Source organism: Cibotium barometz, chromosome 10 (assembly GCF_041138505.1).
Source record: "Cibotium barometz isolate CiBa-2024 chromosome 10, ASM4113850v1, whole genome shotgun sequence".
Lineage (NCBI taxonomy): Eukaryota > Viridiplantae > Streptophyta > Polypodiopsida > Cyatheales > Cibotiaceae > Cibotium > Cibotium barometz.
The window spans coordinates 58,703,363-58,727,134 of NC_141055.1; the positions used below are offsets into that span (position 1 = coordinate 58,703,363).

A 23,772-nucleotide genomic window follows, 5' to 3' on the forward strand; every position below is an offset into this window, starting at 1 on the left:
AATTGATACAATAATGTCCATGGCATATCTTATCATGGAATAAAAAATAAAACAGAAACAAAACATAGCTATCTCACTGGGGTGATACAAAACTGTCTATGGAAACTCATCATGGAATAGCGGGAACATGGAACATGAGAGGAGCATCAGCCCCCAATAGATGGTATACCACTCTCCAAAATATCAAGCATGGGGCTAATGAGTATGGCCAAGAGGTCTCCTTCAGCTACATCACGTGGAAAGGTAGCTCGATGGCTATGGAGCATGTCTTGGATCTTGGATCTCAAGTTGTTGAGGGGATTGTGGCTGACGTCCAACAGGCTGGGAGCATCGGGCACGTTGGAATGCGGAGGCCCGGTCCGAGGTAACTCCACTCGGGCAAGGTGGGTCCGGAGAAGCTCGAGGTGGAGAGAAACAAAGAAAGAAAGTTATATTAATCTATGGAAGACCCCAAGGGCCTATGAGACCAATAGTAATACATTATACAATGGTACCATGGATATATTGAGCCATGGAAAACTGAAAGAAAAAGTAAAATGAAAACATCTGACAGTACATGTGATCAACAGATGATCCTGTGTAGAGTGAGATATGCTGTGATCAGCTAATGTCAATACCCGGCCATAACCGATTTGATGGTGGAGAAGATGTCAGGCCTTTGTGATGGGAGCATGACATGTCGGCGGAGAACCTCTCGATTCCGTCTCTGTGTGGCAGAGGGTCCTGATGCTTTGGGTCGGGGACGTCTGGCTCGAAGAATGGATCGAGCTCTCTCACTAAGAACTCCTCTGGGGCGTGGAGCTGGAGCGTGGGTATAGGTGTTGGGCTCTGATGTAATAGTAGAGGAACTGTTGTGGGCAGTAGATTCCGATGTGGATGTATGTACCACAAAGAAATCTGTGATGGCTCTCTGTGAGGTGTCCTGTCAGAGCGGGGCTGTCTCTCAGCATGCTGCCTCAACACTACATCCCTGTGTCGTCTGAGCTCCATCAAGTATATGCCCAAGCATCTCTGATCCTTAAACTATATCACCCCTGTGAGAGATCCGAATCCCTCTTGGTAGAGGCAATGGAATCTCCCCCGTATCTCATAGTAAGCTGGGCAATTGAGTATATAATGGGCCTCATCCTTTATTGCTCCTGTGATGCATACTGTGCATGTCCTCTCCTCATGTGGGATATCCTCAGCTCTGCTAGTCTCTACTCTGAGGCGGTGGGAGGATATCCTTGGCCGTCTGTGATACGCATGGCATGTGACATGTGTATCTGTATGTATCCTGGGATCTCAAAGAATCCATCCTTGGAGAGTCTCAAGAAGTGATCTCTATAGAACTCACACTTCTTACCAATCTCTTGATGGGGAGAAACCAGAATTAGGGTTTAGAGTTCATTCATGGGAGACATACACAGAGAAGCAAGGGAGAGAGAGAGAGAGAGAGTTGTGGGGATAAGTCAACTCATGAGGCATGAGTGTGTGACTCCCCTATCACACATGTATATTGCACTAGTACACATAGTGCACTTAGTACATTAAAAGTACTAAGTGTACTATGTACTATAACTTATGGGCTTGTACACACTATATAAGGGTGGGCATAACGCCTTTACCCCAACAACCTCCCACTTAAAGGCAAAGTGCCCTTAAGTAAAGGAAAAGAAAAAATCAGCATGTACATGATAATATACAAGGCCATATCAAGGCTGAAACTGGCCTCATCCAATGCCCATCAAGTGTCTGCAATGAGCAAACCGCTCCGGAGGCAAACTCTTTGTCAACAGATCAGCCGGGTTGTCATCCGTGTGAATCTTAACAAGCTGAATTTGCTTGTTCTCTATCACCTCTCTGATGAAGTGATACTTCACATCCACATGCTTCGTCTTTGCATGAAAGACAAGGTTCTTTGCCAACTGGATGGCACTCTGACTGTCACAATGCAACAATGGAATATCCCCTGTATAGCCCAAATCAACCACTAACCGAGATAGCCATAATGCCTCCTTGCAAGCCTCTGTGGCTGCAATATACTCGGCCTCTGTAGTAGATAAGGCTGTGCACTTCTGCATCCTGGATATCCATGACACAGCACCTCCTGTGAATGTAAATACATAACCGGTAGTAGACTTCCGGTTATCTGGATGACCGGCATAATCCGAATCCGTGTAACCATGCACTAATGCATCCTGTTTGCCAAAGCAAATGCACAAATCTTGTGTGCCCTTCAGGTATCTCATGACACCTTTCACTGCTTCCCAATGCTTCTTGCCAGGGTTGGCCATGTATCTAGAAACCACTCCCACTGCAAATGCAATGTCCGGCCTAGTAGCAACCATGGCATACATGAGACTGCCACAAGCTGAAGCATACGGAATCTTGGCCATATCAGCCCTGTCTCTATCTGACTGTGGGCTGTCCATAGCACTGAGTTTCACATATGGAGGCAAAGGAGTACTAGCCTTCTTCCCCCCGTCCATATTGAACCTCTGCAAAACTTTGCCAATATATTCCTTTTGAGACAAATACAACACATGCTGATTTCTGTCCCGAAGTATCCGCATACCCAAGATGTGATTTGCATCACCCAAATCCTTCATATCAAAGGTTTGATGCAGCCTCTGCTTCAAGGCATCCATCTCTTTACGAGATTTCCCGGCAATCAACATATCATCAACATACAAGATGAGGATCAATAGACTGCCATCCAAAGCCTTCTTGGTGTACAAGCAGTGATCTATGTCACTTCTCCTGAATTTCTGTGATTTCATGAATGTATCAAATTTATGATACCATTCTCTTGGTGCCTGTTTGAGCCCATAAAGACTCTTTTTCAGCTTGCATACAAGCTTCTCCTTTCCACTTATTGCATAACCCTCTGGCTGCTGCATATATATCTCCTCATGGAGATCACCGTGAAGAAAAGCAGTCTTCACATCCATCTGAATCAAGTCCAGATCATCATGTGCAACCAAAGCCAACACAGCTCTAAGTGTGGTCATTTTGACCACTGGAGAGAAGATTTCCTCAAAGTCCACACCATATTCTTGCTTGAAGCCCTTAGCCACTAACCTGGCTTTGTATCTTGGCTTAGCATCTGGTGCAACTTTGAGCCTGTAAACCCACTTGCATGGCAAAACCTTCTTGCCTGCAGGCAAAGGCACCAACTTCCAAGTTCCATTTTTATGCAGAGAATCCATCTCTGACTTCATGGCACGCTCCCATAGAGCCTTGTCTGCCCTCTGTAAAGCCTCTTTATAACATGAGGGCTCCCCACAGTCAGTGAGCATCAAGTAGTCAACCCCTGGAACAAACCTGTCAGGGACTCTGGAGGGTCTAGTGGACCTCCGTACCCAATGACCATCATTTGCAGGTTGCTGTCCAGCCTGCATATCACCCATTGGTGGCTCCTGTTCCATGCCATAAGGCTGAAAAATCATGCCCGGTATCTCCTCCAACTGTGGTATATCCATAGGGATATCTTCTGCCATATCTGGCTGTCCATTTGGACCATTTTCAGCACCATTTAAGGGCTGGTTTTCCTGCTGTAATGGCTGATTTACAGCCCTTTGTTGTTGTCCATGATGTCCATCATCATCAAAGATGACTCTGCTAGGCTCCTGTTGCCTTGCAGGCTCCTTATACATGCATGTTTCATCAAAAATGACATCATTGCTGCGTATGATCTTTCTATTCATGGGATCCCAAAGTCTATACCCCATTTCACCTCTGTCACCATATCCTAGGAATATGCATTTGTGAGACTTAGGATCAAGTTTGGTGCGCATTTCCCTGCGTATGTGCACGTACGCAACGCAACCAAACACTCTCAAGTGCTTGTATGACGGAGGCTTCCCTGTCCATACTTCTTCTGGCACTTTCCCACCAAGCCTCGTGTTAGGTGACCTGTTTATAAGATGAACGGCTGTCATAACAGCTTCAGCCCAAAAACCATGAGGTAATGCAGCATGTGACAACATAGAACGGACCTTCTCCTGTATGGTCCTGTTCATCCTCTCTGCTGTCCCGTTCTGTGGAGGATCATAAGGAGTAGAGAGCTCCCTCTTGATGCCTTTAGCATCACAAAAGTCCTGAAACTGTTTGGACGTATACTCTCCACCATTGTCGGAACGCAAAGCCTTCAGTGTTTTGCCAGTTTGATTCTCAACATGAGCAACAAACTTCTGAAACACTGAGAATGTATCACTCTTCAAACGAAGAGGATAAACCCACACCTTGCGTGTGGCATCATCTATAAAAGACACAAAATATTTTGCCCCTCCCAAAGAAAGCTGAGGCATCTCACATACATCTGTATGCACAAGCTCTAACTGAGCATCTTTCTGTCCAAGAGCTTTCTTGTGGGGGCACTGTAGTTGCCTACCATATATACAATGCTCACAAAACTGAAAACTTGAAAACTTTAGAGAAGGCAAGTAACCCAAACGAGACAATTGCTCCATTCCCTTGACACTCATGTGTCCCAACCGGCTATGCCACATAGAGATTTCCGGCAGCTCGGTTGCATTTACATTAGCATGGTGACAAACACCTGCATGCATAAAGTAAAGAGTGTCCATCTTAGAGTCTCTGGCAACAACCAGTGAGCCCTTACTAATTTTCCACTTTCCACTACCAAATGTGGTAACATAATCAGCATCATCAAGCTGTCCAGTAGAAAGCAGATTCTTCTTGATCTCAGGCACATGCCTGACATCATGGAGCATAAGCTGTGAGCCATCTGTAAACACAAGCCTCACATCACCTCTGCCAAGAATCTTACATGCATGGTTATCACCCAAATAAACTACTCCATTTCCAGCAGTATACCTGACAAACAAGTCTCTGCAACCTGTGACATGAAAGGAGGCACCTGAATCAATGATCCATGAGTGCATACCATGACCACCTGTAAGAAGTGAATGGGCATCAAGTGAAGACGTAAATAGGACCTCATCCTCACTGTCACCTGTATGTGACACATTGATTTCTTCAATCTTGACTCCACTTTTGCCCTTTGGCTTTACATCTTTGGCTTCATCTTTGTCTTTGTCTTTGCCTTTTCCCTTTTCCTTTTGATCATTTTTCCATTTGTAGCATTGCTTTTTGATGTGTCCCTTCTTGCCACAATAATGGCATTCCAAATCCTTTTTGGAGCGAGACTTGTTCCTTCCCCGTTCTTGGCTTTTACCCCGTTGCTGGGATCTCCCACGTGCATTCATTGCATTGGACTTTCCAACAGAGTTGTTTTTCCTGTTCATCTCTTCTTGAAGAAGAGCACCCTCAACATCTGCATATAACAGCATAGCATTCGAATTGCTAGTGGCTGTCCTGAATGTGTCCCAACTCTCTGGCAAAGTGCATAAAAGAAAAGTGGCTTTGAACTCATCGTCCATCGCCAACTTTTGATTTATAACTTGGCTGACAATACCATTAAACTCATTTAGATGGGCTGTCATAGACGCCTCTTCCTTCATCTGAAGACCTATGAGTTTCTTCAACCAATACACTTTGCTTGAGGCACTTTGTTGGGCATACAAGTCCTGCAATCTCTGCCACATTCCCCAAGCTGTCTTCTCTTCACGAATGCTGAAAAGTAATGAGTCTGACACAGACAACATGATAGTAGATCTTGCCAGCTCATCCATATCTTCCCACTCTTCAGCAGTAAGAGAAGCGGGCATCACACCCCTTTCTTTGATAGGCTTGTGCTGCTTTTTCTGGAGCAACACATTGTAGCACTGGGTTTGCCAAATATCATAATTATGCGAGCCTTCAAGCTTCTTGATGTGAAGCAATGAAGAGCTCTCACCTGTGGTTGCCATAGCAATATGCAACCTGTAAATGCCTGACTCCTTGCAAAATGTGCAAACACTGCACCCAAAAGCACACAAAGTGCTCACAGTTGTTCTCCCAAGCTTTATCTCCCACTGCGGAAGCAAGAATGCAACTTTTCTCCCACTTTATGTGATGAAAACACCAAAATCTGGTTGCTGCAGATTTTGGACAGCACCTTAAATGTGCTCTTTTGCCCTTCCAAAGTACTGTACAGCAGTACCAAGTGCTCACCAATGATGTACCAAACCTGTACCGGCAATTTCAGCAGCTGAAATTGAACCTTTTGGTCACTCAAAATAGTGTACAGCCATGCCAAAACTTGCACAAAGCTGTGCCAAATCTGTACCAGCAGGTACAGTAGCAATAAATGCTCTCCTGGCTGTCCAAATGAGTGAAAATCAGACTTTAACAGTCCCGAACACTGCATACAACAGTTCCGAACAGAAATTGGGCAAAAGCCCCTTGACTGCAAGCTGATTTTTGAGGATTCAAGGCATAAATGTCTTGCCTGCTGCTTTGCCAAGCTCAACAAGCATACAAACTTGAAAAGCCCCTTGATTTGAGATCAATTTCTGATCATGCATGGTACATTGACGCACATGAAGGCATCCAGAGTGTTCACGATGCTTCCCCCTGGCCACATATACATCAAATACATGAAAGCCCCTTGATTTACAGGCACATTGAGTGCTTGTATTCCATCAGCACATTATCCACAGCATCAAATGCGATTGCCTGCATGCAAATCGACCAAATTGGCACAAAAGCCCCTTGATTTGCACTGTAATTTGCTGCAATTTGCTGCAATTTTGCCCAAATGTGCGATTTTTCACATCATACAGCATGTATGAGTGCTTAATTGCACAATTACATCAAAAGCCCCAAATTTCGACATCCAATTTCCTGCAAATTGATCCTGATTTGACCAATTTCCTGCAAATTGATCCTGATTTGACCAATTTCCTGCAAATTTATCCTGATTGTGACCAATGTCACCCAATTTTGCCAATTTTGCTCAAAAAATTGAGCAATTCGGCGCCTGTATTTGCTCAATTAATGATTGTACTTGCTCAATTGCAAATCCCAAAAAAAAATGAGGCAAATACCTTGTAATTTCTGATTTTTCTCTGATTTGCAGGCGGGTTGATGAATTTGTTGCTGATGCTCCTGCTGTTCTGTGTAGGTTTTGCAGGTTGCAGGTTAAGGCTTCTCCCACACAGTTGTGTGGAATGATGATGCTGCTGCTGATTGTTGGTGCAGAAAGAGTGCCTTCTATTATGTTTCCAGACGAGTAGGTGCTGTTGGCCGACTTGAGGAGAGGCGCAATTGATTCGGCATGGCGGCTTCGAGATCCAAGCTGAGTTGGGAGGACACGGGAGCCTCCTGCGTGCGGGCAGTCGCGTAGCTGTTCCAGTCCGTTAGTTGAACGCCCAACGCCACCAGTTCGCCTTAGTAGCCTTCGCCTAGCGCATCTACGCCCGGCGCTTGGGCAGCGATCAGCATTGAATGGGGTAGCCAGCCGACACGTCACCTTCGCTATGCTGCCTTCGCTCAACTTCCGCCTAGACTGTCCAGCGCTGACACGCCTGCGTGTGAAAAAGGGCAGAAATGGCTGCCCGACTCCTCCAGCTACGCTCGACTTGGTATTCGCTTCGCTTAGCGATGGCGCCTTCTACATGCCTGAAGTCGACGCTTTGTGTCCAGGCCCCTTGCTGCAAGCCTACATAAGCTGAATCATCGACTGTTGCTGCGCCTCTTCACACACAGGCTGCGCCCAACCTGTTGGTCGTTTCTGGCTTGACTGGAGACTCTGCTTGTACTGAAAGGCTCTGATACCAGTTGATGGGGAGAAACCAGAATTAGGGTTTAGAGTTCATTCATGGGAGACATACACAGAGAAGCAAGGGAGAGAGAGAGAGAGAGAGTTGTGGGGATAAGTCAACTCATGAGGCATGAGTGTGTGACTCCCCTATCACACATGTATATTGCACTAGTACACATAGTGCACTTAGTACATTAAAAGTACTAAGTGTACTATGTACTATAACTTATGGGCTTGTACACACTATATAAGGGTGGGCATAACGCCTTTACCCCAACATCTCTCATGTCTGGTGTATGTGTAGCTCGAGTAGATCTAACCGGATGATCTGGTTGATCTCTTGACGTGAGAGATCAAGGTATGGCGAATCTAGGCTATATTGAAACGGGAGGAGACGGTCCATCTGTATGCCATGTGCATGAAACCACTTGTGACTTGACTACCTCTCAGAGTACCATGTGTGTGTCGGTAATGGTGGTGGCCGTGTCGCTGAGGAGGGCAGTCCAGCTTGTCTCAATCTCACCCTCTCCCTCTCGCTGTATAATTACATAGAGGACTCTAGTGCTAGTCGTGGGAGGCGATCTCTATCAAGTGTATACATGCTGAATATAAGTGAGATTTTGAAAAAGGGCATCTCTAACTAGTGGGGCCACCCCAAACTCTGCATGTAGAATGTCATGTGGTACAGATGGCTTACTCTTGATCATGCGTGACAACATCATCACCTGTAGCCTCGCTATGCTCCTCTAGTGATCCTTCCCTAGACCTGGCCCCCAAAGGGCTGCACCTACTGTGTGGGAGAAGGAAGAATTAGGGTTAGGTTAATTCATGTGTGGGAGACATACACAGAGAGAACAAGGGAGAGAGAGAGAGAGAGTTGTGGGGATAAGTCAACTCACCAAGTGTGAGTGTGTGACTCCCCTATCACACATGTATATTGCACTAGTACACATAGTGCACTTAGTACATTAAAAGTACTAAGTGTACTATGTACTATAACTTATGGGCTTGTACACACTATAAGGGTGGGCATAGTGCCTTTACCCCAACAACCTCCCACTTAAAGGCAAAGTGCCCTTAAGTAAAGGAAAAGAAAAAAAATCAGCATGTACATGATAATATACAAGGCCATATCAAGGCTGAAACTGGCCTCATCCAATGCCCATCAAGTGTCTGCAATGAGCAAACCGCTCCGGAGGCATGTGGCTGCAATATACTCGGCCTTTGTAGTAGATAAGGCAGTGCACTTCTGCAACCTGGATATCCATGACACAGCACCTCCTGTGAATGTAAACACATAACCGGTAGTAGACTTCCGGTTATTTGGATGACCGGCATAATCCGAATCTGTGTAACCATGCACTAATGCATCCTGTTTGCCAAAACAAATGCACATATCCTGTGTGCCCTTCAGGTATCTCATGACACCTTTCACTGCTTCCCAATGCTTCTTGCCAGGGTTGGCCATGTATCTAGAAACCACTCCCACTGCAAATGCAATGTCCGGCCTAGTAGCAACCATGGCATACATGAGACTGCCACATGCTGAAGCATACGGAATCTTGGCCATATCAGCCCTGTCTCTATCTGACTGTGGGCTGTCCATAGCACTGAGTTTCACATATGGAGGCAAAGGAGTACTAGTCTTCTTCCCCTCGTCCATATTGAACCTCTGCAAGACTTTGCCAATGTATTCCTTCTGAGACAAATACAACACATGCTGATTTCTGTCCCGAAGTATCCGCATACCCAAGATGTGATTTGCATCACCCAAATCCTTCATATCAAAGGTTTGATGCAGCCTCTGCTTCAAGGAATCCATCTCTTTACGAGATTTCCCGGCAATCAACATATCATCAACATACAAGATGAGGATCAATAGACTGCCATCCAAAGCTTTCTTGGTGTATAAGCAGTGATCTATGTCACTTCTCCTGAATTTCTGGGATTTCATGAATGTATCAAATTTATGATACCATTTCCTTGGTGCCTGTTTGAGCCCATAAAGACTCTTTTTCAGCTTGCATACAAGCTTCTCCTTTCCACTTACTGCATAACCCTGTGGCTGTTGCATATATATCTCCTCATGGAGATCACCGTGAAGAAAAGCAGTCTTCACATCCATCTGAATCAAGTCCAGATCATCATGCGCAACCAAAGCTAACACAGCTCTAAGTGTGGTCATTTTGACCACTGGAGAGAAGATCTCATCAAAGTCCACACCATATTCCTGCTTGAAGCCCTTAGCCACTAACCTGGCTTTGTATCTTGGCTTTGCATCTGGTGCAACTTTGAGCCTGTAAACCCACTTGCATGGCAAAACTTTCTTGCCTGCAGGCAAATGCACCAACTTCCATGTTCCATTTTTGTGTAGAGAATCCATCTCTGACTTCATGGCACGCTCCCAAAGAGCCTTGTCTGCCCTCTGTAAAGCCTCCTTATAACATGAGGGCTCCCCACAGTCAGTAAGCATCAAGTAGTCAACCCCTGGAACAAACCTGTCAGGGGCTCTGGAGGTCTAGTGGACCTCCGTACCCAATGACCATCATTTGCAGGTTGCTGTCCAGCCTGCATATCACCCATTGGTGGCTCCTGTTCCATGCCATAAGGCTGAAATATCATGCCCGGTATCTCCTCTAACTGTGGTATATCCATAGGGATATCTTCTGCCATCTCTGGCTGTCCATTTGGACCATTTTCAGCACCATTTAAGGGCTGGTTTTCCTGCCGTAATGGCTGATTTACAGCCCTTGGTTGTTGTCCATGATGTCCATCATCATCAAAGATGACTCTGCCAGGCTCCTGTTGCCTTGCAGGCTCCTTATACATGCATGTTTCATCAAAAATAACATCATTGCTGCGTATAATCTTTCTATTCATGGGATCCCAAAGTCTATACCCCATTTCACCTCTGTCACCATATCCTAGGAATATGCATTTGTGAGACTTAGGATCAAGTTTGGTGCGCATTTCCCTGCGTATGTGCACGTACGCAACGCAACCAAACACTCTCAAGTGCTTGTATGACGGAGGCTTCCCTGTCCATACCTCTTCTGGCACTTTCCCACCAAGCCTCGTGTTAGGTGACCTGTTTATAAGGTGAACGGCTGTCATAACAGCTTCAGCCCAAAAACCATGAGGTAATGCAGCATGTGACAACATAGAACGGACCTTCTCCTGTATGGTCCTGTTCATCCTCTCTGCTGTCCCGTTTTGTGGAGGATCATAAGGAGTAGAGAGCTCCCTCTTGATGCCTTTAGCATCACAAAAGTCCTGAAACTGTTTGGACATATACTCTCCACCATTGTCGGAACGCAAAGCTTTCAGTGTTTTGCCAGTTTGATTCTCAACAAGAGCAACAAACTTCTCAAACACTGAGAATGTATCACTCTTCAAACGAAGAGGATAAACCCACACCTTGCGTGTGGCATCATCTATAAAAGACACAAAGTATTTTGCCCCTCCCAAAGAAAGCTGAGGCATCTCACATACATCTGTATGCACAAGCTCTAACTGAGCATCCTTCTGTCCAAGAGCTTTCTTGTGGGGGCACTGTAGTTGCCTACCATATATACAATGCTCACAAAACTGAAAACTTGAAAACTTTAGAGAAGGCAAGTAACCCAAACGAGACAATTGCTCCATTCCTTTGACACTCATGTGTCCCAACCGGCTATGCCACATAGAAATTTCCGGCAGCTCGGTTGCATTTACATTAGCATGGTCACAAACACCTGCATGCATGAAGTAAAGAGTGTCCACCTTAGAGCCTCTGGCAACAACCAGTGAGCCCTTACTAATCTTCCACTTTCCACGACCAAATGTGGTAACATAATCAGCATCATCAAGCTGTCCAGTAGAAAGCAGATTCTTTTTGATCTCAGGCACATGCCTGACATCATGGAGCATAAGCTGTGAGCCATCTGAAAACAGAAGCCTCACATCACCTCTGCCAAGTATCTTGCATGCATGGTTATCACCCAAATAAACCACTCCTTCATTGCCAGCAGTATACCTGACAAACAAGTCTCTGCAACCTGTGACATGAAAGGAGGCACCTGAATCAATGATCCATGAGTGCATACCATGACCACCTGTAAGAAGTGAATGGGCATCAAGTGAAGACGTAAATAGGACCTCATCCTCACTGCCACCTGCATGTGACACATTGATTTCTTCAATCTTGACTCCACTTTTGCCCTTTGGCTTTACATCTTTGGCTTCATCTTTCTCTTTGTCTTTGCCTTTTCCCTTTTCCTTTTGATCATTTTTCCATTTGTAGCATTGCTTTTTAATGTGTCCCTTTTTGCCACAATAATGGCATTCCAAATCCTTTTTGGAGCGAGACTTGCTCCTTCCCCTTTCTTGGCTTTTCCCCCTTTGCTGGGATCTCCCACGTGCATTCATTGCATTGGACTTTCCAACAGAGTTGTTTTTCCTGTTCATCTCTTCTTGAAGAAGAGCACCCTCAACATCTGCATATGACAGCAGAGCATGCGAATTGCTAGTGGCTGTCCTGAATGTGTCCCAACTCTCTGGCAAAGTGCATAACAGAAAAGTGGCTTTGAACTCATCGTCCATTGCCAACTTTTGATTAATGACCTGGCTGACAATACCATTAAACTCATTTAGATGGGCTGTCATAGACGCCCCCCCTCCATCTGAAGACCTATGAGTTTCTTCAACCAATACACTTTGCTTGAGGCACTTTGTTGGGCATACAAGTCCTGCAATCTCTGCCACATTCCCCAAGCTGTCTTCTCTTCACGAATGCTGAAAAGTAATGAGTCTGACACAGACAACATGATAGTAGATCTTGCCAGCTCATCCATATCTTCCCACTCTTCAGCAGTAAGAGAAGCGGGCATTACACCCCTTTCTTTGATAGGCTTGTGCTGCTTTTTCTGGAGCAACACATTGTAGCACTGGGTTTGCCGAATATCATAATTATGCGAGCCTTCAAGCTTCTTGATGTGAAGCAATGAAGAGCTCTCACCTGTGGTTGCCATAGCAAAATGTAACCTGTCAATGCCTGACTCCCTGCAAAATGTGCAAACACTGCACCAAAAGCACACAAAGTGCTCACAGTTGTTCTCCCAAGCTTTATCTCCCACTGCGGAAGCACAAATGCAACTTTTCTCCCACTGTATGTGATGAAAACACCAAAATCTGGTTGCTGCAGATTTTGGACAGCACCTTAAATGTGCTCTATTGCCCTTCCAAAGTACTGTACAACAGTACCAATTGCTCACAAATGATGTACCAAACCTGTACCGGCAAGTACAGCAGCTGAAATTGAACCTTTTGGTCACTCAAAACAGTGTACAGCCATGCCAAAACTTGTACAAATCTGTACCAAATCTGTACCAGCAGGTACAGTAGCAATAAATGCTCTCTTGGCTGTCCAAATGAGTGAAAATCAGACTTTTACAGTCCCGTACATTGCATACAACAGTCCCGAACAGAAATTGGGCAAAAGCCCCTTGACTGCAAGCTGATTTTTTGAGGATTCAAGGCATAAATGTCTTGCCTGCTGCTTTGCCAAGCTCAACAAGCATACGAACTTGAAAAGCCCCTTGATTTAAGATCAATTTCTGATCATACATGGTACATTGACGCACATGAAGGCATCCAGAGTGTTCACGATGCTTCCCGCTGGCCACATATACATCCAAATAATGAAAGCCCTTTGATTTACAGGCACCTTGAGTGCTTGTAAGGCATCAACACATTATCCACAGCATCAAATGCGATTGCCTGCATGCAAATCAATCCAATCGGCACAAAAGCCCCTTGATTTGCACTGCAATTTGCTGCAATTTTGCCCAAATGTGCGATTTCTCACATCATACAGCATGTATGAGTGCTTAATTGCACAATTACATCAAAAGCCCCAAATTTCGACATCTAATTTCCTGCAAATTAATCCTGATTGTGACCAATGTCACCCAATTTTGCCAATTTTGCTCAAAAATTGAGCAATTCGGCACCTGTACCTGCTCAATTGATTGAATTGATAAGAAATTCCCAAAATTAAAGGCAAATACCTCTTAATTTTTGATTTTTTGTTGCAGGAAAGGGGGTGTGCTGAATTTGGTGCTGCTCTGCAGAAATCTGATGCTGTTGAGCTGCATTAGTGCAGACTTTTCAGAAGAAGATGAGATGCTCTGATTTTCTGAAGGAGAGCATCGCTTGCCCCCAAGTTGTAGAAGAAGGGCTCCCACGCCAATTTTGCTCTGCAGAAATCGATCGGAGAAGTCTGAATTGATCACTGCATTACCACAAGCGGTGGCAACGACAAGATCCACAGACTGCGAGTGGCGAGAGGCCCACCCTAGCAGAAGATTGGTATGGCGAGGGGGCCGGAACTTCAGATGACGAGTGCTCGTTGCTGATTGCAGGTGCTCGTATGTGCTGTTGACGGTGCTACGGGTTTAATTGGCTTCGCCTGTGTCTAACGCTCGCCACCTTGTGTTCGGTCCACGCTCGATGCATGAAAGCCTTCGTCGGCTGCGAATGATTCAACGCCCGCCAGAGCTACACGGCTCACCGAAACTAGCGACTACGCTACGGGTCCTCGCTCACGCCCAGCTGCCTGCAACTTCTTCGCTCGATTGGCACCCGCCTGCTTCTTCGCTTGATTGGCTGCGCCTCCTTCAATGGCTAACGCTCGCTTATCAATGGCCTGCATGAAAACCCTGTGGACGCTCCACCCATGCAAGTGCTCCATGCCATCGTTGAGCAACCAAAGCCCTTCACAAAGCTTCAAGGGCGCCCTTCTCAACACCTACAGCTCTGATACCAGTTGTGTGGGAGAAGGAAGAATTAGGGTTAGGTTAATTCATGTGTGGGAGACATACACAGAGAGAACAAGGGAGAGAGAGAGAGAGTTGTGGGGATAAGTCAACTCACCAAGTGTGAGTGTGTGACTCCCCTATCACACATGTATATTGCACTAGTACACATAGTGCACTTAGTACATTAAAAGTACTAAGTATACTATGTACTATAACTTATGGGCTTGTACACACTATAAGGGTGGGCATAGTGCCTTTACCCCAACACCTACTAAAGACCCAATGGGCCTATCAGACCAAAGTGATACAATAATGTCCATGACATATCTCATCATGGAAAGGAAAATAAAACAGAAAGAAAACATAAACATACCTATCTCACTGGAGTGATACAAAACTGTCCATGGACAGTGTTGCCAGGCGTTTTAGAAACGGTAGGTATGAAACGGGTTTCATACGTTTTGAAACGTTTCATAAAAGGTAAGAAACGGGTACAAAAAGGTTTCATACAAAATAGAAAAAACATGTATATTTTTTACTTGAAATATACAAAAGAAAAAAGTGTTGACATAACTTATAAGAGACCACATTGAATTCATTTCAATAAAAACAAAATACATGTAAGGTATGATGATATCACAAATCATGTGGGTAATCACTGATGACTAAACAGAAATCAAAAGGATCACCATGTGGGTGATGAGTCATGACTCAAAATCCAAGATCAAAATAAATAACATGTCCAAAGTTCAAACTAAATAACATGTCCAAATAAAATGATACTGGCAGCTGCTAGCTACTATCTGCATCCTCATCTGCATCCTCATGCTCATCCTCATCTGCATCTTCTGCCTCTGCTGCCTCACTCTCAAGGTCACTGCCGGTAGCCGAGTCCTCAAACGCCTCATCCTCTAGAGGTGCAGGTGCACCACTAGTACTAGCCTCTCGAGAAGATCGTGTAGTGCGAGCTGGAGCCATGATCTCCTCATAGAGCATAGAATAGATGTCTCTCTCCTCCTGAGGAATGTCGGGAATCTCCTTGCACTTCATGATATCAATCTTATCTGGATTCACTTGGCGAGGCTCAATGGGATGACCCTTTTGTTCTAGCAATCGGAGATTGCAATGACAAAAGACACGCCTCTCCAATTGTGCTTAGGAGAGTCTATTTCTCTTTTTCGTGTGAAAAAGAGCCCATGTACTCGAGTTTCTCTCACAAGGCCATGAACTGCAATCTTGGGAGAGAACTCTCAATGCAATCCGTCTCTACATTGTACAAAAAAGAATGTTAAGTTAGAGTCAAAAAGAGTAGGACTCAAGAGACAAAGATACAAGATTCAAGAATCAAGAAACCTTACCAAGTTGGGTGTCCCAATACCGTATTTCTCCCACCAAGACACTAGCTCCAACTGTGTCTCCCTGAGCAATGCAGTAGCTCGCCCAAACATATGGCTACCATTGCGCTAAATGAGAAGCTCATCCTCGAGCTTTCTCATAAGCTGTATATCACCTCCCACTCCCACCAACTTGGTAATGTACTCGATCCATCCTGACTCTAGCTCCTCATTGAGGTATTGCTCCTCATTCCTCCAAAGGGGATGCAAAATGTGAGCAACAGCATGGATTGGCCTATGAAACCAATCCCAACGCCGATTCCAGATCTCCTTAATATCTTGAACTCTACATGTAACATGTGACATACATAAGAGATCAAGATTTATAAAATAACTTATAGGAAGACTCAAGAGAAAGACTCAAAGACTAAAGTTAAAGCCCAAGGGTGAGCACCTGTCACGCGACAAGGTAGTGAAATCATTGAGAGCTTCACCAATTCTGTCCATGAACTCATAAAGCAGCCCAATGGTACTCCCCTCCATGTTTGTGAGCCGAAGGACACTAATACATGGGCTGAAGTGCCTTCACAAGTCCCTCTGCATCCTGCCACCAAGTATCTCTCATGACCATACGAGAGAATGCTATAGACTTGGGCTCATCCTTGTCCTCCCATCAAGGTGGTTCCAAACGTTATGTATTGTACGGATCCGTACGTACTGTACGTTGTTTGGTACGGAAAAAAATTTTAAGGTACGTAAAAATACGTACCATTGGTAAAAATACATAAAATCTCAGAAATTTCAGCCACCTACATAAAATTTCAGTCCATGTCCACATTGACATATAAAACTTTCGAAATAGAGACACAACAAGGTCAAAAACCTACTAATTCAAAAGTGAGAAATTAGAATCACAAGTCAATGCATGATTGCTCTGACAAATTCAATGCACAATGCCATACAATTTCAATCAGGATTCAGCAATCATGCAATGCATAATATTTAGTGGGCAGCTCAGCTGAGAGAGAGAGAGAGAGAGAGAGAGAGAGAGAGAGAGAGAGACTTGAAGGAGAGAGAGGCTGAGAGCTCTATGCACGGTCCACAGAGGGTGGGCTGAGGCTCTGAGAGAGAGAGAGAGAGAGAGAGTTATGTTGCTGCCTTGGGGGCCTGAGCAAGGGTGGGTGGGTAGCGAAAACAGAGAGAGAGAGAGAGAGAGAGAGAGAGAGAGAGAGAGAGAGAGAGAGAGAGAGAGAGAGAGAGAGAGAGTGCAACTGTAGAGGCCCTTACCGGAAGGTGTGCGCCGTACAGAGTCCAGACGCTATCGCAGGCGAAACCCAAAAAAAAAAACGTTTATCGCAGGAAGCGTTTATCGCAGGCAAGCAAAGCAAAGCAAAAAAAAAAAAAAAACCGCGTACGGATCGATCCGTACGTACAGATCCCCGTACGGTACGGATGTACGGTACGGATTGGATCCGTACGTACGTTTTGATCCAACCTTGGTATGAAGAGCATAACTGAACTCCTATATAGAAAAAGGGGCATCCAGAGCGGCACACACCTCCACAATAATCAAATGTGGCAATGCATTCCAAACCTTCCTCTGTGCCCTATGTCTCAAATCAGAGTGTGGCTCAGCAGTAAGAAGCTAGCGATAGAAATCAGTGGCAACCTGTCTAACCATAAGAGGATCTGAGTGAAGACTGCCATGTGAATCCTGCAACTACCTGACACTATCTCTGGCATGAGATGGGCCGTGAGTAACAAAGAAATGTTTGTTGCACCCGCCACCCATCTGTGCCCAAAAGGATTCCTAGGCATGGTAACATTACTCCACACGCTGCTCCAGAGAGTGATGAAGTTCTGCCCTAACAATACATAAAGAATCTACAACCCATTGAGAATGAAGATGTTTCTCGTGCTCTTTCTGTAAGGCAGCCACTCTACGTCTAATAGTCCTTTCTAAATCCAAGGCCTCTTGCCTCTTAGACAAGGCACATGTGTGATAAAAGTCACTAATATCAAAGAGAGCAGAGGGTGCCAGAGGCCAAGCTTTGAGAGGCCTATGAGAAATCATGAGATCTTCAAATAACAAGCATACGATGAGATAGCTCTGCATCTGAAAGCATACGATTGAATGCGTACATGGGGTGCTGATCCGTGGCAATTCGGATCTCTAATACATAAAACCACTGGGCAATGATCCGATTTAGAGGTGCCTTGAGCAATAAAAGTATGCCCCCCTCCCCCGCCCCGCGGTCGAGCATCCAATCATCCATAGAAAATCTATCTAACCGTGCATAAATACATCTTGCATCCCTTCTCCTGTTAGACCATGAATAAAGAAGAGTGGATGGTCTCCTCGAAATGTCATCCTCATGCCAACAATCTCAACCATGAATGGAGAGTATAAACCTCTCCGAAGACGCTCTTTCAAGAGGATGCATCAAGCCCTCATGTCCACCTCTTTTATCCATTGGAATCTCAACCATGTTAAAATCCCCACCAATAATCCGATGGTTGGCAAGAGGCATCAGCATAGTGAGAGATTTCCAGAAGACAATCTTCTCACCTCTATGGTTAGGAGCATAGAGGTTGAAAATACCAATGCGTGTAGTAGCCTACATAAGAAGGATCCACTGTGCTCTCACATGCAAAATGACACCATGTCCAATGATGCAAGGCAAGATCAAAGCTGAAACAAAGATACAGACACGACCCTTGGTACCAATAGCTGGTGACCAAAAGGTGTGTCCCGAGAGAAGCTTGCCTGATCTCCCACACTGGCTAGCATCCAATTTATGCTCTTCAAAGAGCAATACATCCATAGGTCGACCTATAACTACACCAAGGTGGTTCCAAACGTTATGTACTGTACGGATCCGTACGTACTGTACGTTGTTTGGTACGGAAAAAAATTTTAAGGTACGTAAAAATACGTACCATTGGTAAAAATACATAAAATCTCAGAAATTTCAGCCACCTACATAAAAGTTCAGTCCATGTCCACATTGACATATAAAACTTTCGAAATAGAGACACAACAAGGTCAAAAACCTACTAATTCAAAAGTGAGAAATTAGAATCACAAGTCAATGCATGATTGCTCTGACAAATTCAATGCACAATGCCATACAATTTCAATCAGGATTCAGCAATCATGCAATGCATAATATTTAGTGGGCAGCTCAGCTGAGAGAGAGAGAGAGAGAGAGAGAGAGAGAGAGAGAGAGAGAGAGTTGAAGGAGAGAGAGGCTGAGAGCTCTATGCACGGTCCACAGAGGGTGGGCTGAGGCTCTGAGAGAGAGAGAGAGAGAGAGAGAGAGAGAGAGTTATGTTGCTGCCTTGGGGGCCTGAGCAAGGGTGGGTGGGTAGCGAAAACAGAGAGAGAGAGAGAGAGAGAGAGAGAGAGAGAGAGAGAGAGAGAGAGAGAGAGAGAGAGAGAGCAACTGTAGAGGCCCTTACCGGAAGGTGTGCGCCGTACAGAGTCCAGACGCTATCGCAGGCGAAACCCAAAAAAAAAAACGTTTATCGCAGGCAAGCAAAGCAAAAAAAAAAAAAAAAAACGCGTACGGATCGATCCGTACGTACGGATGTACGGTACGGATTGGATCCGTACGTACGTTTTGATCCAACCTTGCCTCCCATGCTGTCCATTCACGACACACAATAGTGCGTAATAAGCCATGTCGCACTCTCACTAGTCTCTCCACAATAAACATATATGCAAACCGAGTTTTGGAGGGCTTTAGAAGCTCAAGATCACTATTGGCCCTGTACATGCTCAAAACCTTTGGCCTCTTTGTGACAAAGTTCACCATGGTAGATGCAGTGGAAAATACATGGCTCACCCAATCAAGCTTCCCCACATCCTCAATCATCAAGTCAAGGCTGTGTGCTGCACAAGGTGTCCACACAATCTTGGGGAACTCCTCCTCTAACATCCTGCCCATGGATACACAATTGGACCCATTGTCCGTGATCACCTGCACAATGTTATCAGGCCCAATTTCATTGATTGCCTGGCGCATGTGGGACATAATGAACTCCCCTGTAACCACTATCCCTGGTGCTTATCAGCACAAAAGTTGCATTTCCACTTTCCGGAGCCCGAGCCACCATATCTAGACTCGAAGGTGACATTGTTCCAAAGAGAATCACCTGTTTGAGGCATCCTATATCATGTTCTCATTTTTACTTTGTGTAATGAGGAGGAACCTGTTGCCTTTGAGGAAGCACATGATGATGATCATTGGATGCATGCTATCCAGGATGAGTATAACTCTATACTTAAGAATAACACCTGGTATTTGATAGATCTATCTCATGGCAAGAAGGCCATTGGTACTAAGTGGGTTTGCAAGTTAAAACGCAAAGTAGATAGTAGCATTGATCGCGGCTAGACTTGTTGCAAAGGGGTATGCCCAACAAAAGGACATTGATTATGATGAGACCTTTGCACCCACATCTCGTATGACTACCATTAGGTGTCTCATTGCTTTGGCAGCGCATCATGGGTGGAATGTACATCAGTTGGACATTAAGACTGCATTCTTGAATGGTGATTTACATGAGGAGGTGTACGTATCGTAGTCTCCTGGTTTTGTTGTGAAAGGAGAATAGTCTAAAGTATGCAGGTTGGGAAAGGCTCTTGATGGCCTTTAGCAGGCTCTTAGAGCATAGTATGAGAAGATTCATGCATACTTCGTTGCAAATGATTTTTGCACTAGTCCAACAGAGAGTACCCTCTATGTGAATAGGACTAAGGACACATTTTTGGTCATCATTCTATACGTTGATGACATGCTGCTTACGGGACCCAATATAGATCAGATTTCAATCTTTAAGGCTGATTTGCAGTCATTGTTTGAGATGTCAGATTTGGGACCCTTGCATTACTATTTGAGAATTCAGTTTATGTAGCGCAATGATGGCATTGTTATGTTGCAATCTAAATATATACAGAAGCTATTGAAGAGGTTTAATCTTGAAGACTGTAAACCTGTGGCTACATCTCTGGAGAAAGGTACTCGACTTAGTCTTTAAGATGCAGGATACTCTTTTGATGCTAGTTTGTATCAACAGGATGTTGGATCCCTTCTTTATGTGTGTAACACGAGGCCAGATATATAGTATGCGGTCTCACAGTTGAGCAGATTTATACATAGCCTAGGTACGAAGCATTGGCAGGTTGTTAAGCGGGTTTTCCGCTATTTATAGGGCACTGAGTATTTTGGATTATTTTATCCAAAGAGGCGTGAGTCACAGCTGCATGCTTTTAATGATTCAGATTGGGCTGGATGTTATGACACACGAGTGTCCACTAAGTGGGTTTTGCTTTCACCTTGGTGATTCATGTATATCATGGCTTAGCAAGAAGCAACCTACAGTGGTCACTTCCACCTGTGAAGCTGAGTACATGGCAACTTTTACAGCTATAGTTGAGTGTGTGGGGCTCAGACGTCTTATGGCTGATTTGGGTGTTGGACAGTCGTCTAGCACTACGATTTTCACTGATAGCCAAAGCGCATTAGGAGTTGCAACAAACCCAGTGTTTCATGCTCACACTAAGCACATTGAGGTGCATTACCACTATGCTAGGGAAAACTCTTTGCAACAGAGATCAGCTTGGTCTATGTGCCTACACATGACAACATGGTAGATTTATTCACGAAGGCTCTTCCTCTTGAAAAGTTCGAAGCTTTGCATAAAGCTTTGGGCTTACTGCCTTTTCAGGATTGATCGGCCATACCCTGTACATGTTCACATCATCACTCCAAGGGGGATTTGTAGCATTATATGGTAGTGATGTGTGTGAACACACTTAGTACCGTCGGGGCACTTTTTCCCTCACTAGGAGGTTTTTTCTCCCGTGCGTATGTACACCCTCTTACCTACTCATTTTGGGGTGTGTACTTATCTTTTGTATCTGGCACACATTTGTTTATTCTTATCTAGTGAGTTTGTGTGCTCTTAAGCTTCTCTATCTTGTGTGTGTGCATTGTTGCAACCCTAATCCTAATTCCAACACTGGTTGAGTCGGGACTCTCTCTCAGCATGCTACCTCGACACTACATCCCTGTGTTGTCTGACCTCCATCAAGTACATGTCCAAGCACCTCTAATCCTTAAACTGTATCACCCGTGTGAGTGGTCCGAATCCCTCTCAAAAGAGGCAACAGAATCTAGGCAACTGAACATATAATGGGCCTCATTCTCTCCTGTGGTGGATATTGTGCATGTCCTCTCCTCATGTGGGATATCCTTATCTCTGCCAGTCTACTCTCTGAGGCGGTGGGAGGATACCTTGAGCTAGCTGATCGTGATACGCATAGCATGTGACATGTGTATTTATTTGTATGTATCCCGGGATCTCAAAGAATCCATCCTCGGAGAGTCTCAAGAAGTGATCCCTAGAGAACTCATATATATATATATATATATATATATATATATATAGAGAGAGAGAGAGAGAGAGAGAGAGAGAGAGAGAGAGAGAGAGAGAGAGAGAAATGAAATGATATATTAACGTCTTCAGAAGGCCAAAATGACCTATGAGACCAAAAAGGTTACAACAATTGGTGGATCTGATACAATGTCTGTGTAAGGAAAGCTAAAAACAACTAAACAACTAATTGAAACTGAAACAACTATGAGGAAAAGTACGGTACTAGGAGCTCCTAATGGATAACATCTGGGAGGAAAACTCCAGCAACCAAGGTAAGCATCATACACATCACTATCCAAAGATGTCTCTCATCGGTCGATGGCGGATATCCTCAATGTCCTCCATGGTGAGTACTCTGACTGGACGTCTCCCATGCCGTGCTAGTATGGTCCTGATCCTCTGTTGAGAGAGAGAGAGAGAGAGAGAGAGAGAGAAATGAAATGAAATGTTATATTAACGTCTTCAAAAGACCAAAGTGACCTATGAGACCAAAGTTACAACCATATGACATCTAATACACTATATATATATATATATATAGAGAGAGAGAGAGAGAGAGAGAGAGAGAGAGAGAGAGAGAGAGAGATTAATCGTCTACTAAAGACCCAATGGGCCTATGAGACCAAAGTGGTACAATAATGTCCATGGCATATCTCATCATGGAATGGAAAATAAAATAGAATGAAAACATAAATATAGCTATCTCACTGGGGTGATACAAAACTGTCCATGGAAACTCGTCATGGAATACTAAGAACAAAAAAACATGGAAGCAACATCAGCTCCGAGTAGATGGTATACCACTCTCCAAAATGTCATGCATGGGGTTGAGGAGTATGGCTGAGAGGTCTCCCTCAGCTATGTCACGTAGGGCCTATGAGACCAAAAGTAATACAATGGTACCATGGATATATTGAGACATGGAAAACTGAAAGAAAAAGTAAAATGAAAAACATTTGACAGTACATGTAATCAGCATATGATCCTGTGTACAGTGAGATATGCTGTGATCAGCTAATGACGATACTTGCCTCGGCCAGAACCGATCTGATGGTGGAGTGAATGTCAGGCCTCTGTGATGGGAGCATGACATGTCGGCGAAGAACCTCATGAATCTGTCTGTGTGTGGTGGAGGGTCCTGATACTTTGGGTCGGGGACGTTTGGCTCGCAGAATGGATCGAGCTCTCTCACTAAGAACTTCTCTAGGGCGTGGAGCTCGAGCGTAGGTACGGGTGGTGGGCTCTGATGTCATAGTAGAGGAATTGTTGTTGGCAGTGGATTCCGATGTGGATGCATGTACCACAAAGAAATCTGTGATGGCTCTCTGTGAGGTGTCTTGTCGGAGCTGGGGCTGTCTCTCAGCATGCTACCTCAACACTACATCCCTGTGTTGTCTGAGCTCCATCAAGTACATGCCCAAGCACCTCTGAACCTCAAACTGTATCACCTGTGTGAGTGGTCCGAATCCTTCTTGGAAGAGGCAGTGGAATCTCCCCCGTATCTCATAGTAAGCCGAGCAACTGAGCATATAATGGGTCTCATCCT

General features: G+C 44.7%; 2 protein-coding genes across 12 annotated transcripts in view; one reads left to right on the forward strand and one right to left on the reverse strand.

Annotated features, from left to right (window-relative positions):
- Positions 1-23,772, forward strand: part of EML3 (Emsy N Terminus (ENT)/ plant Tudor-like domains-containing protein) — a 113,521-nt gene that overhangs the window by 23,686 nt on the left and 66,063 nt on the right. The gene's annotated exons all lie outside the window — the stretch shown is intronic.
- Positions 15,813-16,360, reverse strand: LOC147635105 (uncharacterized). The gene is made up of 2 exons (XM_086803481.1): positions 16,237-16,360; positions 15,813-16,128 (listed from the first exon to the last, which is right to left on the reverse strand). The coding sequence occupies exons 1-2, from the start codon at positions 16,323-16,325 to the stop codon at positions 15,912-15,914; spliced, it is 306 nt and encodes a 101-aa protein (XP_086659607.1). The 5' UTR covers positions 16,326-16,360; the 3' UTR covers positions 15,813-15,911.